Source organism: Capra hircus, chromosome 2 (genome assembly GCF_001704415.2).
Source record: "Capra hircus breed San Clemente chromosome 2, ASM170441v1, whole genome shotgun sequence".
NCBI classification, from domain to species: Eukaryota; Metazoa; Chordata; class Mammalia; order Artiodactyla; family Bovidae; genus Capra; species Capra hircus.
The window spans coordinates 114406653-114420593 of record NC_030809.1 but is presented as its reverse complement, the minus strand read 5'-3'; the positions used below and the strand labels follow the sequence as shown (position 1 = coordinate 114420593).

The following is a 13941-nucleotide window of genomic DNA, read 5'->3' as shown; positions in this document are numbered from 1 at the left end:
CTCCACACCCTTTCCAGCATTTATTGTTTGCAGACTTTTTGATAGCAGCCATTGTAACCGGTGTGAGATGGTACCTCATTGTGGTTTTGATTTGCATTTCTCTGATAATGAGTGATGTTGAGCGTATTTTCATGTGTTTGTTAGCCATCTGTATGTCTTCTTTGGAGAAATGTCTATTTAGTTCTTTGGCCCATTTTTTGATTGGGTCATTTATTTGTCTGGTATTGAGCTGCATGAGCTGTTTGTATATTTTTGAGATTAATTCTTTGTCAGTTTTGTTCTCTATTACTTTCTCCCACTCTGAAGGCTGTCTTTTTCACCTTGCTTATACGGAAAAGACTTTCAAAACCCACATTCTGTTTCTAAGTGTCGCTAATGATTAGACTTCTTTTAGCATTAAAGGAAACACAAACTTAAATCCCAGTATTTCTTGGTTATTTGCCAAATACTCATTTCGCTTGGCCACAAAACTGTGATCTGTAGCATCTTGAATAATGTCTTCTATAATACAGTAGGTGTACAGGCAAGATCAAAATAATAAGAATGCATAGGTGAAATCATTGACAATGCCCTGAGGCAAATATGGTAACATCATCATGTTTTTAACTTCACTTTTGGTGAAGGCTGGAGAGGATTCTCATTTACTAAAGTTCTCCTGAGTGTAAGATGCTTAATGTATGATACCTAATTTCATCCTCCAACAAACCTGTGTTATTACTATTCCCATTTTAGATGATATTATTACTCTATACCTAAAGAAAAAAGAGGTAGTAAGTTTCCTAAAGTCACACAGCAAGCTAAGGTTGATATTCCCCTCCAGAAATCTTATCTAGGACCAGGTAAACAGTCCCCCAGAGACAGAACTTTGACTATTAGCCTCTTTTTCTCTCACCATCTCCAAAGTGGAAATAATCTCCAGGGTTGCCTGCTCATGCGCACAACCTTGTACAGGGTTTGCAAGGAGTTAGGGCCAACTACAAAGTAAGAGGGCACAGTCCCAAACACTTCTCTCACTTCTGACCCCAATTGCAAGTGGGAGGTGGTTCCCTCAAATCACCTTTGGGTTTAATAATTCTCCAGAAGGACTCACAGGACTCACTGAACACTGTTATACTGAGGGTCATGATTTATTATGGGGAAAAGATACAGATTATAATCCACCAGAGGAAGAAGCACCTAAGTCAGGGTCCAGGAGAAGGACTGAGTGCAAGCGTCTCTTGTCCGCTGTGGAGTCAGGATGCATTGTCTTCCAGCACTGATGTATGATGAGATACATGGAGGATTTCCAACCAAGGACACTCTCTCAGTCCTTGAGTTCAGAGTTTTTAATGAAGGCTTTATGATGATGGCCAACGCACAGGGTGGGACTTGGTCTCCAAGTTGACTGACACTGTGACCTAAAACCCCACCCTAAGTCACGTTGTTACTCTCTGCCTAGCCCAAGGATCCCAGGCAAATAAAATTACTTCTACAAGCTGAAGGTGAAAGTTAAACCTCTTCTTAGGCGCAAGGTTAAATTCTTTACTACTCTGGGCCTCAGCCTTGTTGAGTGCCTTTTTTCTTTTCTTCCTGGCTACATGTGCTGTCTTCCACCGGTGAGTCGGGAGGTGCCTCATCACTGCAGTTTATGCTGTTTGGATGCTGGTGAGAAGGCTGAGACACACACATGAATATTTTAGGCCAAATGCTAGGAGAGTGAACATCCACTCTCCTATTAAACCCAAAACTGGCTTAGGATTGAATGGCAATTTAACAGGATCCATATGGCATCGGTGAAATCATTAAATGACTTGAATGCTTAGAGGCAAATTTGTCCTCGTATAAAAAATATAATTCAGTTAATTATAATTTATTTTTTAATACAAACATCAGTATAATTGACCTTCCAAACATACACACCCACATGCTCACCCCCACCCCCTAGCTAGGTAAATATGTATATATCTATATATTACTGTGCTAAGGTCATATTTCATCCTAATGTTATATCATTGCTAGGTGAGTTTACCTGAGATGGTAGTTTTCCTAAATAACTACTCATTCATATACAGATGATTCTCCTTATTCTTGATTCTGTATTTGCAAATTTGCTTACTTGCTAACATTTATTTGTAACCCTTTTAAAATAAATACTTGTGACACTTACATGGTAATTTGCCAACATTTATAGAGTGGCAATTTTTTTTTTTATTTTAGAGTGGCAAATTGAGTTGCCTGACCTGTATATTCCCAGCTGAGGCTGAGCAAGGCAGCTCTGCCTTCTGTGTTTCAGCTCTCATACTGTAAACAAATGTTCTTATCAGGACCTAGTTAATGCCACTTTTTTTTTTTGTATTTTTATGGCTTTTTATTGGTGATTTTATTTTTTAAAATGGCCCCTAGTGTCAAAATTCTGTCTGGTGTTCCAAAGTGCAAAAAGGCAATGATGTGTCTTATGGAGAAAATACATGTCAGATAAGCTTCTTTGAAGCATAAGTTAAGGTTTAGTTGGCTGTGAGTTAAGTGTTGATGAACCAACAATATATACTAATAAGGTATCTTTAAACAGAAATACACAGAAAGCAAAGTTATATATTGATTGGCTGATGAAAATATTGTGACCAGAGGTTCACAGGAGCCTAACTTGGTTCCCCAAGAGCAGTGGTTCAGTTGGTTAATTCACTGAGTCTGATGATGCTGTAAGATGCAACTTCTGTGAATAACGAGAGTCAGTTCTATTTGCTGCCTTCCTTCATCCATTTATTCGTGTCATCTTTTATTCATTCTTTGAGAAAACATACATGAAAACTTATCCTGGTACCAAGTAATTACTGCATGATGTAGAATTTCCCTCTCATGTCCTTTTGCCCATCATTGGTAGTCTTACTGTAGCCCTCTGATTCAAAGCATTGAAGTGGTGGTTTATGATAACACATCAAAAATGAAGTGTAAGATTGCATTTCAAAGGTTGGGATTTGGGGACTGAATGTTTTCAGTCTGTGACAATTTTAGCATGAGCTACGTATGCAAGATTCACCCTTCTCAGTAGACTTCCTGTGAATTTCCTTGTTTCCTTGGAGACCATGATTTTTAGGATCAGATTCCTCAACGGGTTTATATTGGATTCCAGCAGAGCCAGGTGATGTGTCTGGCCACACCTCCCAACACCAGAATGCTGTCTGCTGGTTTGGCTGCACGGCCTTGCAGGCATGACTTCGTGCTGGCAAGACGATTCCTCAGCTGTGCTTTACAGCTGAGAATGCCAGGCTGCGCTGTCGCCTCTCCTTTCTCCCTCGTGTGCTTGTCCTTCCGTCACTTTCCACTGCCTCTTCACTCTCCTGATCCGCATTGGAGCAGAGGGAGGTGCATGGGCCTGGGGAGCACATGTTCACCTCATGTTCTTTGTAGCTCCCTGGATACACTCACCTTCACTGAAGTGTTTCTCATTTCCTGGTTTTGATTGTCCAGGATGTATGAGGACTAAGGTCCATACCTTGCTGTTCTTTTCTCCTAATGTTAATAAAACCAGTTTCGCTGGCATCCTCCCAAAGTGAACAATTCCAATGAGTTCAGGAATCTTTCAGTGGAATGAAAGTTAAGCCCAGAGACATTATTGGCTATTACCTCAGTGATGATAAAACAGTAAAAGTTAAGCTTGATGTTCTCAAGTGATAAGCAGTTGAATAAATAACTATAATTTTCTTCAAACATTTCTGTTTTATTCCAAGGAAGGGGGGACCAAGACTAAAAATCTTTAAATACCCTTTAGTGCCTAGCACAATGCCTAGGACAAATAGACCTCAACAAATATATATTAAATGAATTAATGGTTAAAATAACTCATTTAAAATACAAATATTAAGTAACGTTAATTTGTTTTTTCTTTCAGATACAGATGAATATAGACCTCCTGTTTGGAAATCTTACTGTAAGTGTACAAATAATTTTAAACTGGATGGGTTATGGTGCTTAATAAGTAACATAAAAATATTAAGATATTTTTACTATTTTAAGATATTTTTAGATTTTAGAATCTAATCTTCAGTAGATACAAAGATTGACTCAATTTTGTGCCCACTATTGAAATATTAATTTACAACAAGATTTGTGACTAGCACAGGAAAAGAAACTGTGGGGAAACAGGAACATTTCCACAAAGGCTGTACATGGTTTGCATGTTAGGAATGCATCTCATTCCCGAGTTCACATGGAACTCCGTATTAGGGAACTCGAGACCACTTGCTGGCAATGGCTGGTAAAACTAATGCAAGGAGAAACTAACTGAGAACTCAAGGAATCTTTTCTCTAATCCTGATTCTTTGTATCAAAAAGGAATAAATAAATGATGATAAGTCAAGAGGCTAAATTGCTAGAAAGAATGGGTAAAAAGAGGCAAAAGAAAAGTTTTTTTTTTTTTTTTTTAGGAATTGCCTTCCCAAATGTAAGAGACAGACATTTGAATTCTATACTGTTCTTTAAACTTTGCATTAGAGTACAGTTTTTTTCTGATGAGTCTTAGTCCTTTATTTTCCCTTCCTTGTTTCCTAGAGAATATTGTTGCATCAAATAAAAGCTATTTGAGATTTTTTAAAAATGGAAATAAGGTTATTACAAGAGTTGTTTTTTTAAAAATCCGTGAATGCGCTGTTCTAGAAACCAGTACTGTAAACTTCTGTATGCTGTATAGAGTCGAATAAGCAATCTAAAAAACTTTAAATGTAGATTATTAGCATCTTTGTAAATATTGAGTTATTCTGTATTTTGATATTTGTAAGTTTTTGAAATTTGCTGACTGAAAGAGCAGTAATTCAGATTCTTATTTGTTTTGTGTTCCCAGAACAATATATTGTTTAATAGGTTTCCACTTTGGGCTAATTATAGTAAGCCCAAAATGTTCAAAAATGAACAGTCTCTAAAAATATTTCCATGGATATATTTTCCCCCACCCCTGCTGCTTTCTTTTTGTTTCTGGGGAGTATAGTTCAAAGAAAGAATAAAAATGACTAATGTTCTTTACCTCACAAAGATTTTGTCATACAATCTCATTGGCAGGAGGCCTATTTAAAATTTTTCTCTGCATTTTCTGGTTTTCAATTTATCTTTATTCCCTTTGCTCTGACTTGTGCCTTGCACATTTTAATGTAAGAGCATTTATAAAACCTCAGACTGTTATTTAATCATGGTGGTGATTTTTCCTCCTGTAGCACGTTGACTGCTAAATGTGGTATATGCAATTTGTATTTTCTGTTTCTTCATATGTCTTAGAGTAGCAACCGTTTGTCTTTAAAATGGCATATTTCCTCTTTTATTTTGGTGATAATACTGAGTTTTAATAGTTTCTTTTAGTGACTTCAAGCCTGAAGAACACTGCCACCCCTCATCATTTTAGCAGTAGAACAAGGAGGAGATTATTAGAATAGACTTTGTTTTCTGACCATCAAATGCAAAAACTTCCAATTCAAGGAAATTTTATGTTAAACTGTTAAAGCTAAGCTGAAAGGCCCATCCCATATTTAAAATGAGTCATGTGAAATTACTTTATGAAATCATGATGTTGTCTAAGAACTTGTATATGTGCACATTTTAACTAATGAGAAACATGTAAGAATTACATTCTCACATTGAAGTAATTGTTTGGTATGATGATTGTTTAGATTGTTAAATATGTTTGTCAAAATTCTGATTCTAGAAAAAAATGGAGATGTGGGTTGAATTCTTTTGTTTTCTTTTTGTTTCTTTTGCCTTTGCCACTCACAGTCACTTTTACAGTTTGATGTCCAGGTAACTGTAAATAATCCCCAGTAAGGTATTTAATAATAATACTGTGAGAAGTCCACATGTCCTAGAGTCTGTGCATTTTAATAGGAAAGGTTTTTTTAGAACTAACAAGTCTGTGACGCCCTTATTTCATCATCATGAGTGATTGAAGTTCTAAGTTACTGGGGTAAAAGGCCCTGCCCTGTACCCTCAGTAATTGAGCCGTGACATTTTGTTTAATTCCTATATATGCCTTATTCAGAGTTGATAAGTAACAAATTCTGTTTGTTCATCTTTGGGACTGACAAACCATAATGCATATGTTACCTTCTCTATATTGTGACTTAAATTTTTATAATTAATTCTCAAAATGGTGTGATAAAATCTAAATGGATTGAGACTTTTAAAAAATCATGTATGTCTGTCCACATAAGGAGACACAAGCAGAATGAAAGCTATTCAGAATGTTTTGATTGTTCACGTCTATTCTGTCCTACATCTATAAAACCGAAGGGGACAGTTAGTTACATTCTCATGTCAAAAGTTGCAGCATGTTAAGGATTTTTCTTCTGTCTTTAGCTTGGTGGGGTCGGAGCAGCTTTTCATAATGTGATTCTATAAGAAACTTGTTTTCACTGTGATTCTATAAGAAACATTTAACCTGTGTCTATTTTGTGCATTCTGATTTTGGTTCAGTTGATCTTGTTAGAACATAATTCTAATACCTTATGAATTCAAACCAATAATTTAGTAGGAGTTAGCAAGATGTCCAAGTTGAGAACTCTTAAATGCAGTTTTGTTGCTTTTCAATATGTCTTTCTTGAAATCAACCAGGGGCCTAAAAGTTTCAAGAGGAGCTGGAATTCTCTTTTGCTTTTATTTTTGTTGCTAAATCTCTTTAATTTTTAAATGTTAAAAACAAACTTTAATTTAAAAAACAGATGCTGAAAAAACACATGTAAGCCAATTTTGACCTCAAGATGCCAGCTTGTGGACTCTGAACGTGATTCACAGTGTATTGTCTCTAGGTACTAAGAATTTCTGTAAGAAGTACATAAATATTGACACTTTTGAGGTGATTGAAAAATGTTGAGTACTTTAATCATACATCTTCTCATCTTGAATTTGGCTATTAATTTTTGGTGAATTATTATATGATTGTTCAATTTAAGTGTCAGCTGACTTTCAGCTTCATTTCAGTTCAGCTCAGTCGCTCAGTCATGTCCGACTCTTTGCAACCCTGTGAACTGCAGCACGCCAGGCCTCCCTGTCCATCACCAACTCCCGGACGTCACTCAAACTCATGTCCATCGAGTCGGTGATGCCATCCAGCCATCTCATCCTCGGTCGTCCCCTTCTCCTCCTGCCCACAATCCCTCCCAGCATCAAAGTCTTTTCCAATGAGTCAACTCTTCACATGAGGTGGCTAAAGTACTGGAGTTTCAGCTTTAGCATCATTCTTTCCACAGAACAACCAGGACTGATCTCCTTTAGGATGGACTGGTTGGATCTCCTTGCAGTCCAAGGGACTCTCAAGAGTCTTCTCCAACACCACAGTTCAAAAGCATCAATTCTTCGGCACTCAGCTTTCTTCACAGTCCAACTCTCACATCCATACATGACTACTGGAAAAACCATAGCCTTGACTAGATGGACCTTTGTTGGCAAAGTAATGTCTCTGCTTTTCAATATGCTATCTAGGTTGGTCATAACTTTTCTTCCAAGTAGTAAGCATCTTTTAATTTCATGGCTGCCATCACCATCTGCAGTGATTTTGGAGCCCCCAAAATAAAGTCTGACACTGTTTCCAGTTTCCCCATATATCAGGTTAAATTACAAAAAAAAAAAAAAACCTTCTAAATTTAGAAGGGCCTGACTTAGTTATTCTTTATTAATTATAGTTTCTGTGAAGGCGATGACACCCCACTCCAGTACTCTTGTCTGGAAAATCCCATGGATGGAGGAGCCTGGTAGGCTGCAGTCCATGGGGTCGCAAAGAGTCGGAGACGACTGAGCGACTTCCCTTTCACTTTTCACTTTCATGCATTGGAGAAGGAAATGGCAACCCACTCCAGTGTTCTTGCCTGGAGAATTCCAGGGACGGGGGAGCCTCGTGGGCTGCCGTCTATGGGGTCGCACAGAGTCGGACACAACTGAAGTGACTTAGCAATTACAGTTTATGATTTTTTATGATCCTTTTGATGAACATTCCCTGAATTATGTTATATTCAGTTATATCCAATATTCAAAAACCCTCCCTTTATATGTATTTTTATTAAAAATGAGTCATAGAGCTAGACTAACCCTGGTACCAGGCCAATAGGGGAGGTGTTTGTCTAAAAATTACTCTTCTCAATCAAACAGAACTGTACCCTTTGAAACTGATGGAAGCAAAGAGTAAAATTCTAATGAGGTTATCACTCTTTTTCGTACTAGCTTGTCTTAATACTTGCTTACTGAAAAGGTAGCTGCATCACTGATGATAACCAGATGCTGCAGTATTTTTGTGCTTTTACTCAAAATCAACACTTCACTTTCTCTGATAACTTGTAATGTCCTCCTTGGGCACTACTCAGTTCTCATAATTGAGTTTCCATAGGTGACCCTACTTTCTAAAACATTTTTTTGACAAAGGAAAACTACTGCTCAAAACAGAAATGTGAACTGAATTTTCACATCTTAGTTACAAATAGGGAGAAATGGACCTGAAGAATGGACCTTTTTGCAAATCATGTTTTGGTCCTCTTGGGAGGATGGAGATTCACAGTTATCTCTGGGCTTCACATGTGTCTCCAGTGGTAAAGACCCTGCCTGCCATTGTGGGAAATCCAGGAGATGCAGGTTCCATCCCTGGGTTGGGAACATCCCCTGGAGGAGGGCATGGCACCTCACCCCAGTATTCTTCCCTGGAGAATTCCATGGACAGAGGAGCCTATGGTCCATAGGGTCGCAAAGTTGGACACAGTTGAAGCAACGCAACATGTACGCGCTGGTGACGCACATGTGCTCTCGCTAAGTGGGCCACACAAATTTATTGTCACTGCTTTCTCTCTTCCCTTCCCATCTCAGAATTATTCCCTTCATATCATCTCTCTAATCCATAAAAAACATATTCACGGAAGTATTTTTGAAAAACCAACTTTCACCATAAAATATGGTTATCTAAACTATTTTAATATATTTTGTCTCTTAGGGATTTTTGCAACAAGGAGAATAAGGCAAAGGAATACATTTCTATCAGTAGATGTCAAACATTATTAAATGAGGAAGTGTTTTGTTTCTTTTTTGATTCTTAAACAGTAAAGCTCCATCTTCTTGGCACCTTTTAAATCATAACATTACCATGTTGTTATGTTTTGGTGATGACCTGAAGATCATTGTGATAATCAAATATTTATTGTAAAGAATTTTCTGTATTCGTATCAGTCACCTACATATAAAAACAGCTAATCTTTGTTGTTTATCATATGCTGGAGACCGTTTTAAGTCTTTTACATACAGTATTTAATCCTTTCAGTAATCTGTAAAGTAGGAACTGTTGTTATCCCCATTTTCAAATGATGAAAACTGATGCTTAGTATGCAGTGTTAGTGGCAGAGCACCAGCATTCAAATTCCAGGTGGTCTAGTTCCAGAGTTCACATTTGCAATTTCAGTACTTTGTTGCCTTTACATAAAAGGCAACACAGAACAGTGTACAGAACAGTGATGTGTATCTGTGTGTGTTCTTAGTATATTTACTGTATGTACACACACACAGGCTCCTCTGGTGGCTCTGATGGTAAAGAACCCATATGCAGTGCAGGAGACCTGGGTTGGGAAGATCCCCTGGAGAAGGGAAAGGCTATCCACTCCAGTATTCTGGCCTGGAGAATCCCATGGACTGTATATAATCCGTGGGGTCGCAAAGAGTCGGAAATGACTGAGCGGCTTTCACTTTCATACACACATATACATAGTCTAACTGTATATATTTAAATATGTCTCCGCACTATTTGTGAATATCGTCAGAGGCAGAGTATATATAATATGTCCACTTGAAATGTGAGCCTTGTATTATTTGACAATCCCAGATGCTGTCCCAGATATTACATTGACCAAATGTCTACGTATTTAAATACGCTGTTAAATTCAGTTATATGTTGATTATATGTGTAGAAATAGAAAACAGATCTTCTCCAAGAGATAAACTTAGACCTACATAAACACATTCTCTGATAACCATACATTCTTCTGTTTTTTTCTTTGTGTCAAGTCAAAAAGCCTGAAGTGAGGCTTAAGAGGACATACGTGTCTGACTCATTGCAACCCCATGGACTGTAGCCAGTCAGGTTCCTCTATCCCTGGGATTATCCTGGCAAGAACACTGGAGTGGGTTGCCTTTCCTTCTGCAGGGGATCTTCCTGACCTACGGATTGAACCTGCGGCTCCTGCATTGGCAGGCAGATTCTTTACCATTGAGCCACCTGGGAAGCCCTTAGAAGGTCATGGTATTGACAAAGTTTTTCACCAGTCCATTTTCAGATGTCCAAAAAATTATCCTCTGGCTAGCTATTTGGTGTTTGAATTCTCTCTTGCTGCATTTACCCTAGTTGAATAAGTGGTGGTAACTTTGGCTCAGAAACTTTGTTTCTAAGAGAGATTATATTTGAAGATATATTTTCACAAGATAAATAGAGGGGAAAAACTGTATGTGTTACATCTAGCCTATAAATCCTAATTTTAGTTTCAAGTTTGGCACTTAATAATGTGCTGTTAAAATACACAACTATTATTTGTTTATAACGGAGACATTCTTTATGTAATATGTCCATAAAAATTGAGGAAAATAAATGACCAGATTATGGAGAACAGAGCCAAATATCCAGTATTGAGTTGTTGTAACACTTCTGTGGCTTATAATTTTTTTATTTGTGTTTGCTTCTGGGCTTTCACTAAATATACTTTGGCTTACTTTCTTTACTTTTTTCATAACAAAATTTAATCTAATAGCAAATAGGACTGTACCACAGTTTCCTTATGAAAGTTAAAAAGCAGGCAGGTTTTGACTCCTAATATGTTCAGATGTTCTGCATAAGGGAAACTGACATCTTTTATTTTCTAACTTCCCAGTATATCAACTGCAACAAGAAGCCCCTCATCCTCGGAGAATTACCTGTACTAATGAGGTGGGTGTAATGAAACCATTATGAAATGTCTGTCAATCATTTGTTTCCCAAACTTTGACCTTTTTCAGTGGTGCGGTTGTTTGTGGGATTAACTGTTAATGCTACTTATCATAAAATTGTAACTTGAATGCATTTTTCTTAACAGTCTTCTCACTTTTTAATAGACTATTTGGAACAGGATAGAATAAGACAATATAGTTTTAAGTGATGTTAGTATTCTTTTCAGTGAATTTATACATTCTTCCATTTCTTATTGTTTTATCTTTACTTCTTAAAACAGAGTTTGAAGGCATCATTGTAACATTATTGAAGTAATTTTTCCATCAATAAAAGATTTAAATCATGATTTTAAAAAGCAAAAGTCATGGACAGTTCACCAAAAGTGATATATATATGGCATGATAATATATGAAAAGATGTTCAACTTCATTAATAAGAGAAATGCAAATTGAAATATACAGTGAAAATTTTCACTTTTCAGATTGGCAAACGTTCAGCAACTTAGAATATACTCTTAGTTGGTAAACCTGTGAGGAAATAGGCACTCATTGCTGATGGGAATGTGAAATGCTACAACTTTATATGGTAGTTTTGTAATGTCTAACATCTACATTTATCATTTGACCTAGCAGTCCAGATTCTACTCTGAATATCTCTGATGAATTGCCTGTAAAAATATGAAGTAGTGTATGCTCAAAAGGTTTTCACTGTAGGATTATTTGTAATGGCAGAATGTTGAAAAAAATCTAAATGTTCCTAGGCAACTGATTGCATAAATTACAATACTAAAAAGAATAAGGAAGAATTCTATGAGCTGATATGGATTATTTCCATATACAGAATTTATATGTAGTAATTATGATCCCTATTTGGTAATAAAGAAGGGAAAATAAGAGAGAAATAAATCTTACTTTTGCAAAAGAGAAATGCAGGAAGGTTAACCCAGATAATAGTGAAATAGTTTTCCATAAGGAGTGGGTGAGGAGCAGTGTAGAGGGGTAAGGGTGGAAGTGAGACTTCTCTGAGGGTGTCTTACTTCTGACCTATGCAAGTGTCTCACATATTTAAATAACGAAATTAAATAGAAAGGATTTAAAAAACTCTGAAATTGAATACAAATAGAAACAAGTGAACGTAACAAATCCATAAGGTTATCACCCCTTTGCTGACAAAGGTCCGTATAGTCAAAGCTACAGTTTTTCCAGTAGTCGTGTATGGATGTGAGAGTTGGACTGTAAGGAAGGCTAGTGCCGAAGAATTGATGCCTTCCAACAGTGGTGTTGGAGACGACTCTTGAGAATCCCTTGGAATGCAAGGAGATCAAACCAGTCAATCCTAAAGGAAAGCAGTCCTGAATATTCCTTGGAAGGACTGATACTGAAACTGAAGCTCCAATATTTGGCCAACTGATGTGAAGTGTCAGCTCATTTGAAAAGACCCTGATGCTGGAACAGATTGAAGGCAGGGGGAGAAGGGGACGACAGAGGATGAGATGGTTGCATGGCATCACTGACTCAATGGACATGGGTTTGAGCAAGCTCCAGGAAATGGTGAAGGACACGGAAGCCTGGCATGCTACAGTCCATGGGGTCACAGAGTCAGACACTACTGAGCAACTGAATGGCAACAAATCACCCCAAATTAAGTAGCTTTAAACGTATTGTTTTGGCTCTACAGATGTAGAAGGAACTATTCCAAGATCTGAAACCTATGAAAAGATGTTTTAACTATAGTTAGTTGGTTTGTTGTTGTTACTGGTGCTTGTTCAGAAATTGTGCAGTTATCTTGTTGTAGCATAGGATAGAGCAAAGGAGTGGTTATATTGGATTTTGGGGAACTCGCTCAGTCATGTCCGACTCTTTGCGACCCCATGGACTGTAGCCTACCAGGCTCCTCTGTCCATGGGGTTTTCTAGGCAATAGTACTGGAGTGGATTGCCATTTCCTTGTCCAGGGAATCTTCCCAACCCAAGGATCGAACCTGGGTCTCCCACATTGTAGACAGACACTTTACTGTCTGAGCCACCAGGGAAGTCCAACCAAAGTTTTAGGAGATACAAATGCGAGGAAAATGACAAACACACTGTGGAACTGAATTTGAATTCGAGGTATCAATATGACCTTATAGATTTTTAAAAATATATTTTCCATCTCACTTCATGGAAAGGTCTTAGAAGAAATGTTCCAGTAAGAATGAATAAAACCAGTACTCAGATTTTAGTTTCCAAGTGCTATTTCCTACTAAAAGGAGTCAGTGCTCCTTCGAGAAATTGCCTGATTCTAGAATATAGGGGTGGGAGGTCTGGGAACATCTTACATCAGAAAGCAGGTGGATGAGGATGTGTCAAAAACACATAGGATCTCCCTTGAAGAGTTCCTACAAGCAAAATTTGGGACAGTTTCACATAAGAAAGAATGATAGTAATGAATTACAACACATTGAATGAAAAGAGATTTTGTAAGTCTATAATGTTACTTAAGGAAAAAAAGAAAAACCTTCCCCAATACAAAGAGGAAAACAAAGGGGAGAAGATTTTTCTTTCCAGTAGACTAGTAGCTAAAAATGCAGAAAGAATGGTAATGATTTTTTCACTAATAATTGAGTCTAGCAGGGATTTATCATTGGACATGAAAACATTGAGTAAAAAGTTATATGTGAATAGAATAATCACATGGTCTTGATTACATTTCCAGTCCAGTTCACTCTCCCCAAATTCCAGACTAAATACCCAGTGTCTGCTCTACCTCCTCTTCCAGTTATCTAGTGGGCATCCCAAATATGACACGTCCAAAGGAGAACTGACCTTTATCCTCCTTCCCAAACCTGCTTTACCAGAGCCTTCCACATCTCAGTTACTGGCAGTTCCTTACTTACAGTTGAACCAATCCAAACCATGCATCATCCTTGATTGCTTTTTATTTTATTCTCTATCAACTCTGCACAATTAATCCATCAGGAAGTCCTATTGGGTCTGTCTTCAGAATAAGTCCAGAACATGTCTAGAATTCTACCATTTCTTATTATCTCCATAGCTACCA

The 13941-nt window shown here is 37.4% G+C and overlaps 1 protein-coding gene across 2 annotated transcripts in view; it reads left to right on the top strand.

Moving 5' to 3' along the window:
* CHN1 (chimerin 1) overlaps positions 1-13941 on the top strand; it is a 208509-nt gene that overhangs the window by 46684 nt on the left and 147884 nt on the right. For both annotated transcript variants that reach the window (XM_018064906.1, XM_018064912.1), the window contains 2 exons: positions 3869-3907; positions 10848-10903. In XM_018064906.1, the coding sequence (XP_017920395.1) occupies positions 3869-3907; positions 10848-10903 (95 nt within the window). The remainder of the gene's footprint in view (positions 1-3868; positions 3908-10847; positions 10904-13941) is intronic.